The 25,995-nt window shown below is 42.0% G+C and overlaps 2 protein-coding genes across 2 annotated transcripts in view; one reads left to right on the forward strand and one right to left on the reverse strand.

The window, feature by feature from the left end:
• ITGB5 (integrin subunit beta 5) overlaps window positions 1–3,916 on the forward strand; it is a 71,372-nt gene extending 67,456 nt beyond the window's left edge. The window contains exons 13-15 of the mRNA XM_063429180.1: window positions 2,018–2,137; window positions 2,626–2,792; window positions 3,505–3,916. Of these exons, the coding sequence (XP_063285250.1) occupies window positions 2,018–2,137; window positions 2,626–2,792; window positions 3,505–3,609 (392 nt within the window). The 3' untranslated portion in view covers window positions 3,610–3,916. The remainder of the gene's footprint in view (window positions 1–2,017; window positions 2,138–2,625; window positions 2,793–3,504) is intronic.
• Window positions 3,917–5,729: 1,813 nt separating this feature from the next.
• On the reverse strand, window positions 5,730–22,938 carry UMPS (uridine monophosphate synthetase). Its single transcript, XM_063428525.1, has 6 exons — window positions 22,736–22,938; window positions 18,582–18,735; window positions 7,533–8,192; window positions 7,285–7,460; window positions 6,883–6,997; window positions 5,730–6,422 (listed from the first exon to the last, which is right to left on the reverse strand). The coding sequence occupies exons 1-6, from the start codon at window positions 22,877–22,879 to the stop codon at window positions 6,238–6,240; spliced, it is 1,434 nt and encodes a 477-aa protein (XP_063284595.1). The 5' UTR covers window positions 22,880–22,938; the 3' UTR covers window positions 5,730–6,237.
• Window positions 22,939–25,995: the final 3,057 nt, after the last annotated feature.

Raw genomic sequence — 25,995 nt, forward strand, 5'->3', positions numbered from 1 at the left:
ACCTCTCCATAGCTTGTTTTGTCCTTGTTATACGGGCTAATTCAGTCCATATGTGCTCGGCGGAAGCCCCTGGCATGTTCAGAAATTCCAATCTTCCCCAGAGTTCAATATTTGGTGATTATCCTGAGCTGACGCTGTGTAATCAATCCCCCCCCTCCCCGCTTAATACAGCCAAATGATACCAGATGCCTGGAAACGGAGGGTGTAGGAATACAAGGGGACAGAGTGCAGACACCCCCAGTCTAAGTTCACGTCTTCCACAAAAACACCACAGCTTTAAATAGTAAAAGTAAACTTGTGGTTTAGAGAAAAAAAAGAAACTGTAAAAATAAAGCATAATAGAAAAACAGAGCACGTTACAGCTTGTTTACATATCGTCCTGAATATATTGTGGAAAATAGTGAATCTGTAATGTATCCTGACATAATAAACTCGTATCGAGCCATACAATAATCTTTAAACATATTGTGACACTTAAAGGACCACTATAGGCACCCAGACCACTTCAGCTTAATGAAACGATCTGGGTGCCAGGTCCATCTAGGTTTAACCCTTTTTGCTGTAAACAAACTGCTATGTTTACATTAGGGTTAATCCAGCCTCTAGTGGCTGTCTCATTGACAGCCGCTAGAGGTGCTTCCGCGCTTCTCACTGTAATTTTCACAGTGAGAAGACGCCAGCGCCCATAGGAAAGCATTGATAATGCTTTCCTATGGACTGGCTGAATGCGCATTCAGCCGATGGCGGTGAAAAGGAGGAGGAGAATCCCCAGCGCCGAGGGAGCCCGTCGCTGGAGAAAGGTGAGTGTTTAACCCCCTTCCGCACGGTGGGAGTGGGACCCTGAGGGTGGGGGGACCCTGAGGGTACTATAGTGGTCCTTTAATCTAACATATCATGACATATAATAATCTATAAATATATTGTGACATGTAATAATTTATAAGGTATCGTGCCATACAAATAATCTATAATGTATCCAGACATCTATAAACATATTGTGACATAATCTCTGATCGTAGTGTGACATATAACGATCTCTAATCGTAGCGCGACATATAGCGATCTCTAATCGTAGCGTGACATATAGCGATCTCTAATCGTAGCGTGACATATAGCGATCTCTAATTGTAGCCTGACATATAGCGATCTCTAATCATAGCGCGACATATAGCGATCTCTAATCATAGCGCGACATATAGCGATCTCTAATCGTAGCGCGACATATAGCGATCTCTAATCGTAGCGCGACATATAGCGATCTCTAATCGTAGCGCGACATATAGCGATCTCTAATCGTAGCGCGACATATAGCGATCTCTAATCGTAGCGCGACATATAGCGATCTCTAATCGTAGCGCGACATATAGCGATCTCTAATCGTAGCGCGACATATAGCGATCTCTAATCGTAGCGCGACATATAGCGATCTCTAATCGTAGCGCGACATATAGCGATCTCTAATCGTAGCGCGACATATAGCGATCTCTAATTGTAGCGCGACATATAGCGATCTCTAATTGTAGCGTGACATATAGCGATCTCTAATTGTAGCGTGACATATAGCGATCTCTAATTGTAGCGTGACATATAGCGACCTCTAATCGTAGCGCGACATATAGCGATCTCTAATCGTAGCGTGACATATAGCGATCTCTAATTGTAGCGTGACATATAGCGATCTCTAATCGTAGCGTGACATATAGCGATCTCTAATTGTAGCGTGACATATAGCGATCTCTAATTGTAGCGTGACATATAGCGATCTCTAATCGTAGCGTGACATATAGCGATCTCTAATCGTAGCGTGACATATAGCGATCTCTAATTGTAGCGTGACATATAACGATCTCTAATCGTAGCGTGACATATTGGTCCCCCTTCCATACACGGTTTTACGGAAGACTTATCTGTGAACATTCAGTTTAACCCTTTCTGTGCTGTAAGGTGTAAGTCACTCAGGAAAATAAGTCCCAGATGGCTTCCGGTAAGATTTGTTCTAACATTTTGTATTTCTCAGACACAGACAAACCCGAGGCCATTTTGTGTATCTACAAGACAGAAAATGACTGTGTGATGCGTTTTACTTACTCCGAGGAGGCGAGTGGCAAATCTGTTCTAACCGCGCTCAAAGAACCAGGTCAGTGGACGCAGATACGAATCATTTCGAATAATGTTTAAACACGGTGGTGACACACGCTCTCTATAAACTCTCAGGTGTATAGAATTGCTAAATTTAGGCCAAAGTATCATATTTGGAAACGGTTCTCCTGCTGCTACAGCCCAATGTTACAGCTCGGTGTTTAGTGAATACATGCGTTGGAGCCCAATGGAGACACAGATAAATATGAACCGGTGACGGGTTGGATGAACGGAAGAACCTTTATGGTCAGTAAGTGTGAACCCGTATTGGCCATATCTCCGGAACCCCATGAATTCCAGCGCTTTCAATGCCGCTTAGTATACAGGGTTTCCATATCACGTATAATCATTTCTTGGTAGTATGTATTATCAGTATTTGTTATATGTAGTTATGTACACTTGGAGGATTTTACTGTTGAACGATGTGCACAGAATAAGGATGAGTTTTGCTAATTCTTTGTGTTATCCCCCAATCTATTTCCCTAGAATGCGCCACGGCCCCCAATGTACTCATGGTCCTGCTGGCGGTTGTGGGCAGTATTTTACTTATTGGGCTTGTTCTCCTGGCCGTCTGGAAGCTACTCGTTACTATTCATGATCGCCGCGAGTTTGCCAGATTTCAGAGTGAGCGAACGAGAGCCAGATATGAAATGGTGAGTTCATAAAGCGCTGTGTAATAGCGCAGTACTGTGGCGTAGACAATCCTCTGTAATTCTCACAGCCATAAGCTGAACATTGTGATTAATAGAGCATTGGAAAACTCGCCACCCCTGCTCACTGTATTAAAGGGGAGAGTTTGAGACCTCCATAAATAAAACGGCTGACCAGAGTTCTATGTTGCCATATGAATGTAATGATCGTAACGTGCACCTTCCAATCCCTGTAACTGGCGCTGCTTCCCTCCAGTGATCACGTCCTGTGCCACATTCAGGCCAGTAATCGCCCAGCAAGATTCTGCTCACTAACCAGTTATATCTTTTTTACCAACCCAAAAACGACAAATTGACTGTCACTTTAAAAGCTTCTACATGGCAGTTTCACACCCCGCCTAGGCGAGCAATGACTGCAGGCGCTGGGAGAAACTGGTTATTCACTGACTGGAACACACAAGATGTTCCATCACAATATAAAAGCAGGAAAAATATCCAGTTTAGGTTTTTCAGAGTAAAGATGCAATTCCCTTAGCGTTTCTTGGAAAAACAGTTTTTAATATCTAAACCCAGAACTGACCGCTCGCAAAACATGAACAGTTAAGGCCCAACCCTCTGCGCATGTTTGTAACCGATTACAGCACTGAAAGAGTTAAACAGAACTCCCGACCCAATCCTACTGTGTTATGATTTCTCTTTCTTTCTTATGATTTAGGCTTCAAACCCCCTGTACCGGCAGCCGATCTCCACGCACAGCGTAGACGAGGTGTTCAGCATGCTGGGCAAATCCTGGACAAAAATTGATGGTGTTTATATTTAAACCTTTTTTATTCCCAGAATGAGGTGATATTTTTTAGATTCTCCAGAAGTCAAAGGGTTTAATTGAAGCACAACATTTTAACTTTTTATACTTTCCTGACAACTAGATGCCAGTCCTTCGGTACTTTAAACTTAACCCAAGAAGACGACTGAAATATTTTACCCCATTGTGGGCGAGACATGGTCGCTGTAACGTGTGCCTGGATTCATACATTTGGGTTATTTTTAGCACAAGATAAATATTTTGGATACAAATGTATGAATTTAAAGCTGCAATTTTTTAAATAACTGTAAATTAATAAAGATTTTTTTTTCCATTTAGATGTTTCTAGTTTTAGTTTTTTTTGTGTGCGAGTATTCTATATAAACATTTTGCGTGTGTTGTGTAGCTCCCCTTTGCTTGGGCTGTAATTCCCATAATTCTATGCTTTCCTTAAAGGGTGCCTGTCATGACAAAACCAACTGTATCTTACATGATTGCCATCACATCCATCAATTTCTGTAAAATTAGGTTAAAAACCAGCCATTCCCACCCTGACAGTCTGTGCCAATCCGCACAGAGATAAGAAGGCTGAGCACTGCTTATCGGGGAAACCCTCCGCTGGGCATCAGAAAGCATTGCCTGTAGGGGAAGGAGGGATGAGGGGCAGGCTTTATGTGCGAGTAGCAGCAGCTGCATAGATCTCCTGGCTGATGTTACTTCGAGAGGCAGTTTGTGACTCTAGCGAGAGGTGATTTATAGACTCTATACACTGTCGCACTAGCCTACCAATCTGAGTATCTGTGGTCTACCACTTTGTGACTGTTGTTGATCTTAGAGGCTCCCATTTCACAGCAGGCTGGGGCAGACATGTCACAAACTGACTTGTGGCATACTATTACAAACTCCTCTTTCCAAGTGAGTTTGCCACAAGCTCCTGGAGAATCCTGCTTGCCAGCCTCCTGCCCACAGACTATCGACCCTGTAAAATGTGATTTTAAAAGTCTCCATTCGTGTATTTGGACTATATGGTTCAGGAACCACCCTGGAGCTTAGGAAATTGCTACAATGTATCAATTAGACTTAAGTGTTCATCTGGGTGGCCGCATTTCCTATGGACGACCATGAGGTGACAGGCACTGGTGTTTGTGTCCGAAAATAGTTCCATGAACTCGACGACCAAACTCCCGAACACTGCTGGACTTTCATGATCAAATGTGTTAGTGTCTAAGTGTTGTAGAACCGGTTTGGTGGAAATGTTCCCACGAACAAGGGAAACAAGCTCCAGGGTAAGAAAATTGACTGTGTTCGGTTTCTTAATATACCGAACTACACCGCCCGCAAGCCCGGATTCTCTGGAACAGTTTTGGGCATGGGATCATGCGTGCAGTCAAATTAAGACTTCCAGGAAATTCCTGAACGGATCTGGGTGATTTTTGGATATGTTGGTGAGCCGGATCGGGGCTATCAGAGGATTTAACTTTTGCTGGGTTTTTATGTATTTTTGGGAAATGTGTTTTTTTTTGTGCCTGGAGATAATTGAATCAGTAACTGTACTAAACTCCATTATCTCCCAGGCACAGAGGAGAGATTATCTGGTTTTGTATGGGAGTGTCCTGGACCTGCATATAAGGCATTCCAGCTCGTACTCCCAGAACTGTCTCGTCTGGTTACTGGGAGGGGAAAGGGCTAATCACTGTTCCAGCGTGGAGGATTCAGTGGAGAAAGTCCTTGTAAGGACTAGAGCTCCCAGGACTGAGTGTCATCCAGTGCCTGGGGGTAGCTAGAGCGAAGTCACCATTCGGCTCCAGGACCCCAGTCAAGCCACGGCGACTGGTGGCAGGAGTGCTGCGGTTTGTCCCCTATTCCCATTAGGAAGCGGTCCTTGGCAGAGGTACCCAATCAGGGGTCCATGGAGCTCCATTACAGCCACGTTTAGAGTCACTGAGCTCTTCCACTTGCATTAGGCTATAAAGATTTCATGGCTCTCTGTGCTGGATTTGGCTGAGGCTGGACTATAGGGGTGTCCACATACTTATAGTAATAGAATGGAACTTACAGGGTTGCTGGGTCTGACTGACTCAGGGGAGGCTGCCCCATTCAGATACAGAAACCAAAGTAGCAAATACTGAGTCTGATACATCTTTAATCATCTGACAAAGATACTTTTATTGAAAATGTCAAAGCTAAACAAAAACTACTTTACCCCTTTTTTTTCTGATTGTTTTATTGTGGGGTGCAGTTTGTAATGTTCCAGAGCTCACATTCAGTAACCAGCTCTGGATAAACTGTGTCCACCTCACTGCGATGCATTGTCTCCTTCGCACTGACCGAACAAAACACGCCGTCACGTTATTTTCCTAGGTTTGTAAAACGTGAGGTCTACAACGTAACCCGGTGCTCCCCACAACGTAACCACAACGTAACCCGGTGCTCCCCTCGACTGTGACAACGCCAGGATCTAATGCTCATTACATGGGGTGCGTTAGGCCACAATTACAAAAAAATATAATGCATTCCTAAAGCTTCTGACACCATCACCCAGTCCTGATCTGTTTGAGTTGATGGCAAAAAATTGAAGAACATTTTTTTTTTTTTTTAAGATAATTCAGAAAATGCGTGTTTGAGGCATGATTGTGGGATACTGGGTCAGGGCTCAGTCTTTTCAGCTTTGATCCTGCTGAGATAGGCCTCCCAACCCGCCGCTCTGTAAACCTCAGCAGCTTCGGAGCGATTGGTGGCTGATAAGATACCTCTCCCCACAATGATGATGTCAGAACCCTTCTTTGCGATGACATCATGAGGGCTCTGATACTGCTGCCCAAGATGATCTCCTGGAAAATATAAAGAAACAAGTAAAAAATAATGGCATTTTAATTCCCCGGCCTCAGCCCTACCTTGCCCCGGACCCTTCACTGGGCCATAAGACATTTAGGGAAGTTCAGATGTAGAAAATTAGAAATCAATTTATTTTTTTACAATCCCTCCATGTTGTGTCAGACGGTCAGGTTATTTCTCCAGTCTCAGCACTTTCTGATCACATTTTCAGAATACAACGTCACTGTGTGTGGAATGCAGCATTCACCTTCATGGGAACGCCTATTAAAACATTACCGACTTGTTAAACTCACCTAACGAGAATGTGCCAATGTCATCCAATGAACAAACTACTGGGACACAATGCCACGCAGTCAGCAAAACCCACCCAATCCAATGTTCAGGAAGCAGAGGTTTTGTGTATTTAAATTTCCCGTTAAAATAATTTTCAAACGTTTAAATTGTAAAAGCACGCACCTCCTGCTTGCAGCTGTACCCCCGGGGTTAAATGCAGCATCTCCGGCTTTCCACTCAAACGGCCTCCCGAAATGAACCCAAAAACAAAATCTGGATAATTCTCTGCCAGTTTCACCTGTAAAAAACTCAGAGAGTGACAGGAAGAAGCAGTGCACCAAATGCAAAGATTGATGTACACAAGCAATACTTATCAATAAACCTGGTAACATGGAACAGGCAGAATATACCGGGAATCAGACTGAGCAATCCGCTCCCAGTCCCATCATTTAACCCTGAGCTTCTGGGACGTGGCCAAACAGATCTTACAAAGGGAAGGATGACACAATCAAGCCCTTTGGTTTCATGTTAAGTCCTGGCTGTGGATAGGTGGAGGTCTCCAATAATTCACTATTACACACTTACAGCTTCTTTTGTATAGTCTCCAACTGCCAGTGACCCCTGGGAACTCATTTCGGCAATCACAAGGCAACCTCTTCCTAGAGCGAGGCCAGCTTCCCGCAACCCCTGCACCACGCCGGGGCCAGGCACAGCGTGGACATTCACCACATCCGACCACGAAGATATTCTATAAATACCACCTGGGAAGAAGAAACAACGGCAGGTTAAACACTTCTCTTTGTACGTTAGCTGGTCGTCTTTACACACATTACCTTCATACTGCTGTTTAACTGTGTTCCCAATGTCTGCAAATTTCCGATCTTCAAACAAGAGGAACTCGTGGAGATCTGCGATCGCTCGGAGCCGAAAAGAAACATCTGGAGTATAGTCATTCAGGATATCCACGTGGGTCTTTAACATACAGACTGATGGGCCCAGCTCTGTGGCCAGCTGAAGAAGCTCTGCAGAGCAAGTAACGTCGGCTGACACACACAGATTGCTCTTTTTCTTTTCCATAATTGTGAGGAGTCGGGATGCCATGGGGTGAGTGTCCGGAAGCAACGCTCGGGAAGAGTAAGGGAGACCCAGAACGTGTTTTTTGGTCGGTGCAGATACCCGTGCTGTGACCTTATTGTCTCGGATGAATTCTTTGACTTCCTGCACCGTGCCCGCACTGACCGCCCCCAGCGTGTGCAGTATCTCCATGAGCTGAGTCAGGGTACAGACCGAGTGTAGTCGGATTCCATTTTCTGCCAGTTTCTCGCTCCCACCCTGCTCTCGGTCCACCAGCACAATGGCATCCGTCACCTGCAGCCCCTCTCGCCGGAGGATCTCTGCCGTCTCCAGAACACTGGAACCGCTAGTCACAACATCTTCAATAATTAAACACGTGTCTCCTGGAGAAATGGTGCCTTCCACCAGTTGCTTCGTTCCTACAAATAAATAATAAAAATATATAATATAAATCTCACACACACTAAAAAGTTACGCTGAAACATTTTATTTGCTCCAATTGTGATCAGTGACAAACTAGATGTACAACCCCGTCATTGAGATACAAATTAATCTGAACTTCACTTTTTTTTTTTTTTAATTATCAGCCAATATGAGACTTCTAAATGGATTCTTGTGCTTCTAAAATGGGTCTGATGGCAACAGTGAGTGATTAGTTGGGAAAAATATCCAACAGAAATAAATTGACAAAAACAAATGACAGAGCACTAAGGAAGGAGCAGGGTTTCAGGGGGATTTAGCGTTGGGGTCAGAGGAGGCTCTCTATTTAGGCGGATTAGGTGGCTACTTAAGGCTCTGTGCTGCATGGGCCTCACGGCTGCCTAAACCTCCTTAGGGCAGATTGTGCCCGAGGACCCGACACCAGGAGGGGGCCCGGCAGCTTGCTCAGTATGCCGCCGGGTGTGAGGACCCTCTGTGCAGTCTGCCCGAGAGGAGAGGGCCCGTGGCTGCTGGTCTGTAACTCGCAAAATCTGGCCAATCAGAGCGTTGCCGCAGGTTACCACGGCAACACTCTGACCGGGTCTCGCGACACACATTGTCTGCAGCTCTGCACACTGCGGAGCTGCAGACCGGATATCACCACCGGACCACGAGGGAATGAATTGAATTGTGGGAGTGTCATGGGTGTGCTTGTCTGTGTCCATAAATGTATAAAAGCAGGCCATCTGGCCAGATTAAAACATTACAGCTTGTGCTCCCACAGGGAGGGGAAAGGGCTATTCTTTAATCTCTGTTCCAGTGTGCAGGATTCAACTGGGAAAATCCTTGTAAGGACTAGAGCTCCCAGGACTGAATGTCGTCCAGTGCCTGGGGGTGTCTAGAGCGAATTCCCCATTTGGTTCCAGGACCCCAGTCAAGCCACGGCAACTGGGGGCAGGAGTGCTGAGGTTTGTCCCCTGTTCCAGCTAGGAAGCGATCCAGCCGGGGTACAAGGAGCTCCGTTACACCCCCTCACTATCACCCCCTCTCTGCCAGGAATCCCCTCACTATCACCCCATCCCAGTATACCCCCTCCATGCCAGTATTCCCCTCACTATTACCCCCTCTCAGTATATTCCCTCACTCTCACCCCCTCCCTGCCAGTATTCCCCTCACTATTACCCCCTCTCAGTATATTCCCTCACTATCACCCCCTCCCTGCCAGTATTCCCCTCACTATTACCCCCTCTCAATATATTCCCCTCACTATCACCCCCTCCCTGCCAGTATTCCCCAAGCTTTTTTGCTCAAAGTTTTAATTTTTGTTTCCGATAACCCCTTCACACCAGTACTTATATATACACACATGACTGGCAGGCTATGCAACCATACCCCACAATTGTGTAAAAAGATTGGCATAACTGCAAATTAAGCTACAACTACAGCCAGAGAGCTCACTATGCAGGGGCACAGTATGCCGTGACACTGGGAGCTTCTGAACAATGAATGCAGAGACTGACTCTCTGTACCCAGCGCTGCAAGTCCGCCTTTCAATATAGCGACTGCTCCTTACACTCACACAAAATACAGCCCTATTATTTTAGACTTTGGGTGCTAGTGGGGCCTCATGCTTGAATTTCGCCTAAGGCCTCAAAGTCTAGAGCCGCCTTTGGTTGGGGTCTGTGGGTACGCTGGTGGAATTTGGGGTGAGAGGGTATGGTGGCAGCGCTGGGGGATGCAGTTTTTCTGGTCTCTTTCTGATCTAGGGGATTAAATCAAATGAATTATACATAAAAGAAATTCAACAGCGGAAGTAAAATGTGGCTGGACAACCTAATTTGCCTTCTGTGAAAATCCAAGTGGATTTCATAGAGAGGGTTTGGTAGAATTTGCTAAATTTGGACAGAATACCATTCAAACTGATAAGGTACTGTGACCCTGAGTGGGTTATCTGAGCGTTGCTCCCTCTGGTGGAGAGTCTGGGAATTGCTCTCATTTCATGGCCAACTGGAGTTTTACAATATTGGAAACTGCATCCAACCCCAACATATCGGAGGGAAAAAAAGAAAGAAAAATCTAACAAGTGTTTGGAATATTGCCATTTTACCTCAGGAAAAAGAGGCCGAATAACCCGATTCGTTCAGGAATAATGTGAGACCAGCCCGTAATAAAACCAGTCCTGTATAACATAATACAGTAATAAAACCAGTCCTGTATAACGTCACAATACAGTAATAAAACCAGTCCTGTATAACACAATACAGTAATAAAACCAGTCCTGTATAACATAATACAGTAATAAAACCAGTCCTGTATAACATCATAATACAGTAATAAAACCAGTCCTGTATAACACAATACAGTAATAAAACCAGTCCTGTATAACATAATACAGTAATAAAACCAGTCCTGTATAACATAATACAGTAATAAAACCAGTCCTGTATAACATAATACAGTAATAAAACCAGTCCTGTATAACATAATACAGTAATAAAACCAGTCCTGTATAACATAATACAGTAATAAAACCAGTCCTGTATAACATAATACAGTAATAAAACCAGTCCTGTATAACATAATACAGTAATAAAACCAGTCCTGTATAACATCATAATACAGTAATAAAACCAGTCCTGTATAACACAATACAGTAATAAAACCAGTCCTGTATAACATAATACAGTAATAAAACCAGTCCTGTATAACATAATACAGTAATAAAACCAGTCCTGTATAACATAATACAGTAATAAAACCAGTCCTGTATAACATAATACAGTAATAAAACCAGTCCTGTATAACATAATACAGTAATAAAACCAGTCCTGTATAACGTCACAATACAGTAATAAAACCAGTCCTGTATAACACAATACAGTAATAAAACCAGTCCTGTATAACATAATACAGTAATAAAACCAGTCCTGTATAACATCATAATACAGTAATAAAACCAGTCCTGTATAACACAATACAGTAATAAAACCAGTCCTGTATAACATAATACAGTAATAAAACCAGTCCTGTATAACATAATACAGTAATAAAACCAGTCCTGTATAACATAATACAGTAATAAAACCAGTCCTGTATAACATAATACAGTAATAAAACCAGTCCTGTATAACATAATACAGTAATAAAACCAGTCCTGTATAACATAATACAGTAATAAAACCAGTCCTGTATAACACAATACAGTAATAAAACCAGTCCTGTATAACATAATACAGTAATAAAACCAGTCCTGTATAACATAATACAGTAATAAAACCAGTCCTGTATAACATAATACAGTAATAAAACCAGTCCTGTATAACATAATACAGTAATAAAACCAGTCCTGTATAACATAATACAGTAATAAAACCAGTCCTGTATAACGTCACAATACAGTAATAAAACCAGTCCTGTATAACATAATACAGTAATAAAACCAGTCCTGTATAACATCATAATACAGTAATAAAACCAGTCCTGTATAACATAATACAGTAATAAAACCAGTCCTGTATAACATAATACAGTAATAAAACCAGTCCTGTATAACATAATACAGTAATAAAACCAGTCCTGTATAACATAATACAGTAATAAAACCAGTCCTGTATAACATAATACAGTAATAAAACCAGTCCTGTATAACATAATACAGTAATAAAACCAGTCCTGTATAACACAATACAGTAATAAAACCAGTCCTGTATAACATAATACAGTAATAAAACCAGTCCTGTATAACATAATACAGTAATAAAACCAGTCCTGTATAACATAATACAGTAATAAAACCAGTCCTGTATAACATAATACAGTAATAAAACCAGTCCTGTATAACACAATACAGTAATAAAACCAGTCCTGTATAACACAATACAGTAATAAAACCAGTCCTGTATAACACAATACAGTAATAAAACCAGTCCTGTATAACATAATACAGTAATAAAACCAGTCCTGTATAACATAATACAGTAATAAAACCAGTCCTGTATAACATAATACAGTAATAAAACCAGTCCTGTATAACATAACAGTAATAAAACCAGTCCTGTATAACATAACAGTAATAAAACCAGTCCTGTATAACATAACAGTAATAAAACCAGTCCTGTATAACATAATACAGTAATAAAACCAGTCCTGTATAACATAATACAGTAATAAAACCAGTCCTGTATAACACAATACAGTAATAAAACCAGTCCTGTATAACACAATACAGTAATAAAACCAGTCCTGTATAACACAATACAGTAATAAAACCAGTCCTGTATAACACAATACAGTAATAAAACCAGTCCTGTATAACATAATACAGTAATAAAACCAGTCCTGTATAACATAATACAGTAATAAAACCAGTCCTGTATAACATAATACAGTAATAAAACCAGTCCTGTATAACATAATACAGTAATAAAACCAGTCCTGTATAACATAATACAGTAATAAAACCAGTCCTGTATAACATAATACAGTAATAAAACCAGTCCTGTATAACATAATACAGTAATAAAACCAGTCCTGTATAACATAATACAGTAATAAAACCAGTCCTGTATAACATAATACAGTAATAAAACCAGTCCTGTATAACATAATACAGTAATAAAACCAGTCCTGTATAACATAATACAGTAATAAAACCAGTCCTGTATAACATAATACAGTAATAAAACCAGTCCTGTATAACATAATACAGTAATAAAACCAGTCCTGTATAACACAATACAGTAATAAAACCAGTCCTGTATAACATAATACAGTAATAAAACCAGTCCTGTATAACATAATACAGTAATAAAACCAGTCCTGTATAACATAACAGTAATAAAACCAGTCCTGTATAACATAATACAGTAATAAAACCAGTCCTGTATAACATAATACAGTAATAAAACCAGTCCTGTATAACATAATACAGTAATAAAACCAGTCCTGTATAACATAATACAGTAATAAAACCAGTCCTGTATAACACAATACAGTAATAAAACCAGTCCTGTATAACATAATACAGTAATAAAACCAGTCCTGTATAACATAATACAGTAATAAAACCAGTCCTGTATAACATAATACAGTAATAAAACCAGTCCTGTATAACATAACAGTAATAAAACCAGTCCTGTATAACATAATACAGTAATAAAACCAGTCCTGTATAACATAATACAGTAATAAAACCAGTCCTGTATAACATAATACAGTAATAAAACCAGTCCTGTATAACATAATACAGTAATAAAACCAGTCCTGTATAACATAATACAGTAATAAAACCAGTCCTGTATAACATTACAGTAATAAAACCAGTCCTGTATAACATAATACAGTAATAAAACCAGTCCTGTATAACATAATACAGTAATAAAACCAGTCCTGTATAACATCATAATACAGTAATAAAAACCAGTCCTGTATAACATAATACAGTAATAAAACCAGTCCTGTATAACATAATACAGTAATAAAACCAGTCCTGTATAACATCATAATACAGTAATAAAACCAGTCCTGTATAACATAATACAGTAATAAAAACCAGTCCTGTATAACATAATACAGTAATAAAACCAGTCCTGTATAACGTCACAATACAGTAATAAAACCAGTCCTGTATAACATAATACAGTAATAAAAACCAGTCCTGTATAACATAATACAGTAATAAAAACCAGTCCTGTATAACATCATAATACAGTAATAAAACCAGTCCTGTATAACGTCACAATACAGTAATAAAACCAGTCCTGTATAACATAATACAGTAATAAAAACCAGTCCTGTATAACATAATACAGTAATAAAACCAGTCCTGTATAACATAATACAGTAATAAAACCAGTCCTGTATAACATAATACAGTAATAAAACCAGTCCTGTATAACATAATACAGTAATAAAACCAGTCCTGTATAACATAATACAGTAATAAAACCAGTCCTGTATAACACAATACAGTAATAAAACCAGTCCTGTATAACATAATACAGTAATAAAACCAGTCCTGTATAACATAATACAGTAATAAAACCAGTCCTGTATAACATAATACAGTAATAAAACCAGTCCTGTATAACATAATACAGTAATAAAACCAGTCCTGTATAACATAATACAGTAATAAAACCAGTCCTGTATAACACAATACAGTAATAAAACCAGTCCTGTATAACATAATACAGTAATAAAACCAGTCCTGTATAACATAATACAGTAATAAAACCAGTCCTGTATAACATAATACAGTAATAAAACCAGTCCTGTATAACATAATACAGTAATAAAACCAGTCCTGTATAACATAATACAGTAATAAAACCAGTCCTGTATAACATAACAGTAATAAAACCAGTCCTGTATAACATAATACAGTAATAAAACCAGTCCTGTATAACATAATACAGTAATAAAACCAGTCCTGTATAACATAATACAGTAATAAAACCAGTCCTGTATAACATAATACAGTAATAAAACCAGTCCTGTATAACATAATACAGTAATAAAACCAGTCCTGTATAACATAATACAGTAATAAAACCAGTCCTGTATAACATAATACAGTAATAAAACCAGTCCTGTATAACATAATACAGTAATAAAACCAGTCCTGTATAACGTCACAATACAGTAATAAAACCAGTCCTGTATAACATAATACAGTAATAAAACCAGTCCTGTATAACATAATACAGTAATAAAAACCAGTCCTGTATAACATAATACAGTAATAAAACCAGTCCTGTATAACATAATACAGTAATAAAACCAGTCCTGTATAACACAATACAGTAATAAAACCAGTCCTGTATAACATAATACAGTAATAAAAACCAGTCCTGTATAACGTCACAATACAGTAATAAAACCAGTCCTGTATAACGTCACAATACAGTAATAAAACCAGTCCTGTATAACACAATACAGTAATAAAACCAGTCCTGTATAACATAATACAGTAATAAAACCAGTCCTGTATAACATAATACAGTAATAAAAACCAGTCCTGTATAACATAATACAGTAATAAAACCAGTCCTGTATAACACAATACAGTAATAAAACCAGTCCTGTATAACATAATACAGTAATAAAACCAGTCCTGTATAACATAATACAGTAATAAAACCAGTCCTGTATAACGTCACAATACAGTAATAAAACCAGTCCTGTATAACATAATACAGTAATAAAGCCAGTCCTGTATAACATAATACAGTAATAAAACCAGTCCTGTATAACATAATACAGTAATAAAGCCAGTCCTGTATAACATAACAGTAATAAAAACCAGTCCTGTATAACATAATACAGTAATAAAACCAGTCCTGTATAACATAATACAGTAATAAAAACCAGTCCTGTATAACGTCACAATACAGTAATAAAACCAGTCCTGTATAACATAATACAGTAATAAAACCAGTCCTGTGTAATGTCATAATACAGTAATAAAACCAGTCCTGTATAACATAATACAGTAATAAAACCAGTCCTGTATAACATAATACAGTAATAAAAACCAGTCCTGTATAACGTCACAATACAGTAATAAAACCAGTCCTGTATAACATAATACAGTAATAAAACCAGTCCTGTGTAATGTCATAATACAGTAATAAAACCAGTCCTGTATAACATAATACAGTAATAAAACCAGTCCTGTATAACATAATACAGTAATAAAAACCAGTCCTGTATAACGTCACAATACAGTAATAAAACCAGTCCTGTATAACATAATACAGTAATAAAACCAGTCCTGTGTAATGTCATAATACAGTAATAAAACCAGTCCTGTATAACATAATACAGTAATAAAACCAGTCCTGTATAACATAATACAGTAATAAAAACCAGTCCTGTATAACGTCACAATACAGTAATAAAACCAGTCCTGTATAACATAATACAGTAATAAAACCAGTCCTGTGTAATGTCATAATACAGTAATAAAACCAGTCCTGTATAACATAATACAGTAATAAAAACCAGTCCTGTATAACATAATACAGTAATAAAACCAGTCCTGTATAACATAATACAGTAATAAAACCAGTCCTGTATAACATAATACAGTAATAAAAACCAGTCCTGTATAACGTCACAATACAGTAATAAAACCAGTCCTGTATAACATAATACAGTAATAAAACCAGTCCTGTGTAATGTCATAATACAGTAATAAAACCAGTCCTGTATAACATAATACAGTAATAAAACCAGTCCTGTATAACATAATACAGTAATAAAAACCAGTCCTGTATAACATCACAATACAGTAATAAAACCAGTCCTGTATAACATCATAATACAGTAATAAAACCAGTCCTGTATAACATCACAATACAGTAATAAAACCAGTCCTGTATAACATCATAATACAGTAATAAAACCAGTCCTGTATAACATCATAATACAGTAATAAAAACCAGTCCTGTATAACATCATAATACAGTAATAAAAACCAGTCCTGTATAACATCATAATACAGTAATAAAAACCAGTCCTGTATAACATCATAATACAGTAATAAAAACCAGTCCTGTATAACATCATAATACAGTAATAAAAACCAGTCCTGTATAACATCATAATACAGTAATAAAACCAGTCCTGTATAACATAATACAGTAATAAAAACCAGTCCTGTATAACATAATACAGTAATAAAAACCAGTCCTGTATAACATTACAGTAATAAAACCAGTCCTGTATAACATCATAATACAGTAATAAAAACCAGTCCTGTATAACATCATAATACAGTAATAAAAACCAGTCCTGTATAACATCATAATACAGTAATAAAACCAGTCCTGTATAACATAATACAGTAATAAAACCAGTCCTGTATAACATAATACAGTAATAAAACCAGTCCTGTATAACATAATACAGTAATAAAAACCAGTCCTGTATAACATCATAATACAGTAATAAAAACCAGTCCTGTGTAATGTCACAATACAGTAATAAAACCAGTCCTGTATAACATCACAATACAGTAATAAAACCAGTCCTGTATAACATCATAATACAGTAATAAAAAACAGTCCTGTATAACATAATACAGTAATAAAAGCCAGTCCTGTATATCATAATACAGTAATAAAGCCAGTCCTGTATAACATAATACAGTAATAAAAACCAGTCCTGTATAACATAATACAGTAATAAAAACCAGTCCTGTATAACATTACAGTAATAAAAACCAGTCCTGTATAACATCATAATACAGTAATAAAAACCAGTCCTGTATAACATCATACTACAGTAATAAAAACCAGTCCTGTATAACATCATAATACAGTAATAAAAACCAGTCCTGTATAACATCATAATACAGTAATAAAACCAGTCCTGTATAACATAATACAGTAATAAAAACCAGTCCTGTATAACATAATACAGTAATAAAAACCAGTCCTGTATAACATTACAGTAATAAAACCAGTCCTGTATAACATCATAATACAGTAATAAAAACCAGTCCTGTATAACATCATAATACAGTAATAAAAACCAGTCCTGTATAACATCATAATACAGTAATAAAACCAGTCCTGTATAACATAATACAGTAATAAAACCAGTCCTGTATAACATCACAATACAGTAATAAAACCAGTCCTGTATAACATCATAATACAGTAATAAAAACCAGTCCTGTATAACATAATACAGTAATAAAAGCCAGTCCTGTATATCATAATACAGTAATAAAGCCAGTCCTGTATAACATCATAATACAGTAATAAAAACCAGTCCTGTATAACATCATAATACAGTAATAAAGCCAGTCCTGTATAACATCATAATACAGTAATAAAAACCAGTCCTGTATAACATAATACAGTAATAAAAACCAGTCCTGTATAACATTACAGTAATAAAACCAGTCCTGTATAATGTCACAATACAGTAATAAAGCCAGTCCTGTATAACATAATACAGTAATAAAACCAGTCCTGTATAACATAATACAGTAATAAAGCCAGTCCTGTATAACATAATACAGTAATAAAGCCAGTCCTGTATAACATCATACAGTAATAAAGCCAGTCCTGTATAACATCATAATACAGTAATAAAGCCAGTCCTGTATAACATAATACAGTAATAAAACCAGTCCTGTATAACATAATACAGTAATAAAACCAGTCCTGTATAATGTCACAATACAGTAATAAAGCCAGTCCTGTATAACATAATACAGTAATAAAACCAGTCCTGTATAACATAATACAGTAATAAAGCCAGTCCTGTATAACATAATACAGTAATAAAACAAGCCCTGTATTACACCGTGTCCTGATGGTAACGCGCGCTGCCATTGGTATTAACACCGCTGCAGTGATGGTAACACCCCTCACCATAATCTTTGGCTTCCTTTCTCCGGATCAGCATCGGCAGCTGCCGCTTGGAGCAAATGATGGTTGCAAGAGGTAGAGCAGTGTACGGCACTCCACATACCGTCTGGTATCGCAGGTCAGCATCCTGAGCGGTCTGGTACAGCAGGTCAGCAACCTGACGGAGACACGCAATAAAAAACACAATCAGCCCAAACTGAAAATCTACAAATAAAACATAAACTGCTCTTCAGACGTCACAGAGCGGTGTATAATAAATAGCTCTGCGAATAGATGTCACAGAGCGGTGTATAATAATAGCTCTGCGGACAGACGTCACAGAGCGGTGTATAATAAATAGCTCTGCGAATAGACGTCACAGAGCGGTGTATAATAATAGCTCTGCGGACAGACGTCACAGAGCGGTGTATAATAAATAGCTCTGCGAATAGACGTCACAGAGCGGTGTATAATAATAGCTCTGCGGACAGACGTCACAGAGCGGTGTATAATAAATAGCTCCGCGGATAGACGTCACAGAGCGGTGTATAATAAATAGCTCTGCGAATAGACGTCACAGAGCGGTGTATAATAAATAGCTCTGCGAATAGATGTCACAGAGCGGTGTATAATAAATAGCTCTGCGGACAGACGTCACAGAGCGGTGTATAGTAAATAGCTCTGCGGATAGACGTCACAGAGTGGTGTATAATAAATAGCTCTGCGAATAGACGTCACAGAGCGGTGTATAATAAATAGCACTGCGGACAGACTTCACAGAGCGGTGTATAATAAATAGCTCTGCGGATAGACGTCACAGAGCGGTGTTTAATAAATAGCTCTGCGGACAGACGTCACAGAGCGGTGTATAATAAATAGCTCTGCGGACAGACGTCACAGAGCGGTGTATAATAAATAGCTCTGCGGACAGACGCCACAGAGCGGTGTATAATAAATAGCTCTGCGGACAGACGTCACAGAGCGGTGTATAATAAATAGCTCTGCGGATAGACGTCACAGAGCAGTGTATAATAAATAGCTCTGCGAATAGACGTCACAGAGTGGTGTATAATAAATAGCTCTGCGAATAGACGTCACAGAGCGGTGTATAATAAATAGCTCTTCGGACAGACGTCACAGAGCGGTGTATAATAAATAGCTCTGCGGACAGACGTCACAGAGTGGTGTATAGTAAATAGCTCTGCGGACAGACGTCACAGAGCGGTGTATAATAAATAGCTCTGCGGACAGATTTCACAGAGCGGTGTATAATAAATAGCTCTGCGGATAGACGTCACAGAGCGGTGTATAATAAATAGCTCTGCGGACAGACGTCACAGAGTGGTGTATAGTAAATAGCTCTGCGGATAGACGTCACAGAGTGGTGTATAATAAATAGCTCTGCGAATAGACGTCACAGAGCGGTGTATAATAAATAGCACTGCGGACAGACTTCACAGAGCGGTGTATAATAAATAGCTCTGCGGACAGACGTCACAGAGCAGTGTATAATAAATAGCACTGCGGATAGACGTCACAGAGCGGTGTATAATAAATAGCACTGCAGATAGACGTCACAGAGCGGTGTATAATAAATAGCTCTGCGGATAGACGTCACAGAGTGGTGTATAATAAATAGCACTGCGGACAGACTTCTCCCCCGCTTACCCGGTTTCTCCCCCGCTTACCCGGTTCCCCCATCCCCCCCAGTTATTGAGGTTCCCCTCCTCCCCGGTTTCTCCCCCCGCTTACCCCGTTACCCAGTTATTGAGGTTCCCCCCGCCCCCCCGGTTACTCCCCCCGTTTCCCGGTCACCCGGTTTCTACCCCCGCTTACCCCGTTACCCAGTTATTGAGGTTACCCCCGGCCCCCCCGGTTACTCTCCCCATTTCCCGGTTGATTAGGTTCCCCCCGTTCCCCGGTTTCTCCCCCCGTTTCCCGGTTATTGAGGTCCCCGTCCTCCCCGGTTGATGAGGTTTCCCCTCCCGGTTTCTCCCCCCCCTCGGTTACCCGGTTTCTCTCACATCCCCCCCCCCCCCGTTACCCGGTTATTGAGGTCCCCCCCGGTTACTAAAGTCCCCCCGCCCCGGTTATTGAGGCCCCCCCCCCCCCCATACCCGGTTATTGAGGTCCCCGTCCCCCCCCGGTTACCCGGTTGATGAGGTGTCCCCCTCGGTTACCCGGTTTCTCCCACCTCCCCCCCCCCTCCCCGGTTTCTCCCCCCGTTTCCCGGTTATTGAGGTCCCCGTCCCCCCCGGTTGATGAGGTTTCCCCCTCCCGGTTTCTCCCCCCCTCGGTTACCCGGTTTCTCTCACACCCCCCCGTTACCCGGTTTTTGAGGTCCCCCCCGGTTACTAAGGTCCCCCCCCCGGTTACCCAGTTATTGAGGTCCCCCCCCCCCCCCCGGATACCCGGTTATTGAGGTCCCCGTCCCCCCCCGGTTACCCGGTTGATGAGGTGTCCCCCTCGGTTACCCGGTTTCTCTCACCTCCCCCCCCCTCCCCGGTTTCTCCCCCCGTTTCCCGGTTATTGAGGTCCCCGTCCCCCCCGGTTGATGAGGTTTCCCCCTCCCGGTTTCTCCCCCCCTCGGTTACCCGGTTTCTCTCACCCCCCCCGCCCTTACCCGGTTTTTGAGGTCCCCCCCCGGTTACTAAGGTCCCCCCCCCGGTTACCCAGTTATTGAGGTCCCCCCCCCCCGGTTGATGAGGTTTCCCCCTCCCGGTTTCTCCCCCCCCTCGGTTACCCGGTTTCTTTAACCCCCCCCCCCCGGTTACCCGGTTATTGAGGTCCCCTCCCCCGGTTACCCAGTTCATGAGGGTCCCCCCACCCCGGTTGATGAGATCCCCCCCGGTTAACCGGTTGATGAGGTCTCCCCCCGGTTACCGAGATCCCTCCCCGGTTATCCGGTTATTGAGGTTCCCCCCCCCGGTTACCCGGTTATTGAGGTCCCCCCCCCGTTACCCGGTTATTGAGGTCCCCCCCCCGGTTACCCGGTTATTGAGGTTCCCCCCCCGGTTATTGAGGTTCCCCCCCCCCCCGGTTACCCAGTTATTGAGGTCCGTCCCCCCCCGGTTACCCGGTTATTGAGGTCCCCCCCGGTTACCGAGGTCCGTCCCCCCCCGGTTACCCGGTTATTGAGGTCCCCCCCCGGTTATTGAGGTCCCCCCCGGTTATTGAGGTCCCCCCCGGTTACCCGGTTATTGAGGTCCGTCCCCCCCCGGTTACCCGGTTATTGAGGTCCGTCCCCCCCCGGTTACCCGGTTATTGAGGTTCCCCCCCCCCGGTTATTGAGGGTCCCCCCCCCCCCGGTTACCCAGTTATTGAGGTCCCCCCCCCGGTTACCCGGTTATTGAGGTCCCCCCCCCGGTTACCCGGTTATTGAGGTCCCCCCCCCGGTTATTGAGGTCCCCCCCCCGGTTACTAAGGTCCCCCCCCCGGTTACCCAGTTATTGAGGTCCCCCCCCCCCGGTTGATGAGGTTTCCCCCTCCCGGTTTCTCCCCCCCCTCGGTTACCCGGTTTCTTTAACCCCCCCCCCCCGGTTACCCGGTTATTGAGGTCCCCTCCCCCGGTTACCCAGTTCATGAGGGTCCCCCCACCCCGGTTGATGAGATCCCCCCGGTTAACCGGTTGATGAGGTCTCCCCCCGGTTACCGAGATCCCTCCCCGGTTATCCGGTTATTGAGGTTCCCCCCCCCGGTTACCCGGTTATTGAGGTCCCCCCCCCGGTTACCCGGTTATTGAGGTTCCCCCCCCGGTTATTGAGGTTCCCCCCCCCCCCGGTTACCCAGTTATTGAGGTCCGTCCCCCCCCGGTTACCCGGTTATTGAGGTCCCCCCCGGTTACCGAGGTCCGTCCCCCCCCGGTTACCCGGTTATTGAGGTCCCCCCCCGGTTATTGAGGTCCCCCCCGGTTATTGAGGTCCCCCCCGGTTACCCGGTTATTGAGGTCCGTCCCCCCCCGGTTACCCGGTTATTGAGGTCCGTCCCCCCCCGGTTACCCGGTTATTGAGGTTCCCCCCCCCCGGTTATTGAGGGTCCCCCCCCCCCCGGTTACCCAGTTATTGAGGTCCCCCCCCGGTTACCCGGTTATTGAGGTCCCCCCCCGGTTACCCGGTTATTGAGGTCCCCCCCCGGTTATTGAGGTCCCCCCCCCGGTTATTGAGGTCCCCCCCGGTTACCCGGTTGATGAGGGCCGGGTGAGACACGATGACTCGGAGGTCGAAGTAGACCGGGGAGCTGATTCCGCTTTTCAGTTGGAAGCGGCCGAATTTCAGGGCCTGAACCCGGTGCAGCTCGGCAGCCAAACTCCGGAGATCCTCCATCACACCACGTGCAGCACCGGGCGCGCAGCAATGACGTCACCGGGGGCGTGAGGCCGACCTGCCCTCAGCCTGCTGCCCTTACTGCCCCCCAAACAGCCCCCATCTATAAACTGCCCCCACTCTCTCTATAAATTCCCCCAGTAAATTGCTCTTAGGATTTTCAGATATGAGAGTGACCCCCCCCCCCCTACTGAATTCTTATCCCATAAACAATAAATAAATACCTCACCCTTCATTAAATGTCTTACCCGACCTCTCCTTCATTAATCAATACCTTGCCCTGGGTCTCCTTTCAGCTATAAAACACCCCATCATAACAAACCATGCCCTTACTGCCCCGTCATTACATACCCTGCCCTTACTTAAACTGCCCTTACTGCCCCGTCATTACATACCCTGCCCTTACTTAAACTGCCCTTACTGCCCCGTCATTACATACCCTGCCCTTACTTAAACTGCCCTTACTGCCCCGTCATTACATACCCTGCCCTTACTGCCCCGTCATTACATACCCTGCCCTTACTTAAACTGCCCTATCATTACATACCCTGTCCTTACATAAACTGCCCTGTCATTAAATACCCTGCCCTTGCATAAACTGCCCTTCCTGCCCCATCATTACATACCCCGCCCTTACTGCCCCATCATTAAATACCCTGCCCTTACATACCCCGCCCTTGCTGCCCCATCATTAAATACCCTGCCCCGTCATTAAATACCCTGCCCTTACTGCCCCAACATGCTGCAGTCATACATAGATGTTAGCTGATTACACTAGATATGATTTTGTTTCATAGATCAGTTTTTAATGTTTATATTTATTGGGCACTTTGTTGGTGGAGCGATTTCTGCCGAACGTTCTCGCTGGTTCATGAAGCAGTGATTGGCTGAGTGCGTTAGGCTAACAGTCTACCCAGGGTGAACGAAATACTCTGTATTCCAAAAATAGAATGGTCCTACACGTTTCACCCAATATAGGGCTTCAGCAGGGTCTACTACACACATTCAACAAGTAACCATAAAAAAAGCGCCATAATCCCACCCTTCCCGGAGTCGCCCTTAAATATCACTGGCATAGCTGGAGGTGTGTTCGGGCGTCTTCTCCAATCGTCTTCACCATCAGCTGTGTTCCACTTGGGTTCCATGCATTGTATCTTACTGCACTTAGACATGCTGACATATCAGAAATATCATGTACAGTATATGCAGATATGATAAGATTCATTAATATAATTAATATAGTAAATAATCACTTACCATAAGAGAAACAGCATCCATCAAACTGTGAGAGAAATATCTATATAGATAAATAGGATCCCGATATGAAAAATGTGTATAAAGAATTCAAAATCTATCAAATCTGAAAATATACGCTGCTCACAAAAATAAAGGGCACACAAAAATAACACATCCTAGATCTGAATGAATTAAATATTCTTCTCAAATACTTTGTTCTTTACATAGTTGAATGTGCTGACAACAAAATCACACAAAAATAAAAAAAATGGAAACCAAATTTTTCAACCCATGGAGGTCTGGATTTGAAGTCACACTCAAAATTAAAGTGGGAAAACACACTACAGGCTGATCCAACGTTGATGTTATGTCCTTAAAACAAGTCAAAATGAGGCTCAGTAGTGTGTGTGGCCTCCACGTGCCTGTATGACCTCCCTACAACGCCTGTGCATGCTCCTGATGAGGTGCCGGATGGTCTCCTAAGGGATCTCCTCCCAGACCTGGACTAAAGCATCTGCCAACTCCTGGACCGTCTGTGGTGCAACGTGACATTGGTGGATGGAGCGAGACATGATGTCCCAGATGTGCTCAATTGGATTCAGGTCTGAGAAACGGGCGGGCCAGTCCATAGCATCAATGCCTTCGTCTTGCAGGAACTGCTGACACACTCGCATTGATGTGCTATCCTGGATGAGCTGCACTACCTGAGCCACTTGTGTGGGTTGTAGACTCCGTCTCATGCTACCACTAGAGTGAAATTACCGCCAGCATTCAAAAGTGACCAAAACATCAGCCAGGAAGCATAGGAACTGAGAAGGGGTCTGTGCTCACCACCTGCAGAACCACTCCTTTATTGGGGGGTGTCTTGCTAATTGCCTATAATTTCCACCTGCCTATAATTTCTATCCCATTTGCACAACAGCATGTGAAATTGATTGTCACTCAGTGTTGCTTCCTAAGTGCACAGTTTGATTTCACAGAAGTGTGATTGACTTGGAGTTACATTGTGTTGTATAAGTGTTCCCTTAATTTTTTTGAGCAGTGTATATAGATGCAAAAAAGAAATCTATCTGAATATATAAACACACAAAAAAGTTGAAAATCCTTGCACTCGGGCTGCAATGGAAAAAAATGGCCGGGTGCACTACCAGGGCTCCAGTATTCAAACGCTTTATGAACGGCTGCTCTCACGGTCTTCAAATAAAATATAACTTTTATTCCAGAGTTGTAAAAACCAGGATCAACGTTTCAGACCCGGTTAGGGGCTTTCATCAGGATCATAGTTAAACAAATAACATACAGTGAGTACGTATATATAGGTGAAAAAAAGGAGATTATTGACTTAGCCCAAGTGCAAAGTATTCAGACCGGCGTCCTGCCAGACCCCGTGCGCATGCGCAAGTTAACTCCACCTCTAATTGTGCCGTGAATGCGTGAAGACGTTGCCATTGTTACTATGGTGACATGGTCTGTTAGGAATCACCATAGAGACGTGTTCATACAATAGCAAACGCCGTGATCGGGCTAGACCTCAATAGAACATTACTGAGTATAGAGTGAGTTAGTAAAAAAGTGCAAAGGGTGACGTGTCTTAGAATATCCAGAACTAGATGCATTTAAAGTACAAATGTGCCGATAGAAGTGTCACTATTAAAGTGCCAATTAGTAGATTAATGTGCCACAATAACTGTGAGTACAGGAAAAGTGCTGTGTTGCAAAAGAAAGGAGAACCTGCACATACGTGATACCTTAATCGTGACAAACGTATTGTACGGTATTAAAACATAATCATTGAAGACTAAAGATGTATACAATAGAATCAACGGCTTGAATCATTTCAATCGCATGGTTTCTTGTGAAATACATCTGTACATTCTAGT

Source organism: Pelobates fuscus, chromosome 8 (assembly GCF_036172605.1).
Source record: "Pelobates fuscus isolate aPelFus1 chromosome 8, aPelFus1.pri, whole genome shotgun sequence".
NCBI lineage: Eukaryota > Metazoa > Chordata > Amphibia > Anura > Pelobatidae > Pelobates > Pelobates fuscus.

Excerpts from the sequence above, each read along its gene's own strand:
- UMPS (XM_063428525.1), bottom strand. The coding sequence starts at position 22,879 with ATGGAGGATCTCCGGAGTTTGGCTGCCGAGCTGCACCGGGTTCAGGCC. Across the intron at positions 6,998-7,284 it reads GAGACTATACAAAAGAAGCT|GTGAAACTGGCAGAGAATTA; the intron begins GTAAGTGTGTAA and ends AGTTTTTTACAG. Across the intron at positions 6,423-6,882 it reads GGTACAGCTGCAAGCAGGAG|GAGATCATCTTGGGCAGCAG; the intron begins GTGCGTGCTTTT and ends TATATTTTCCAG.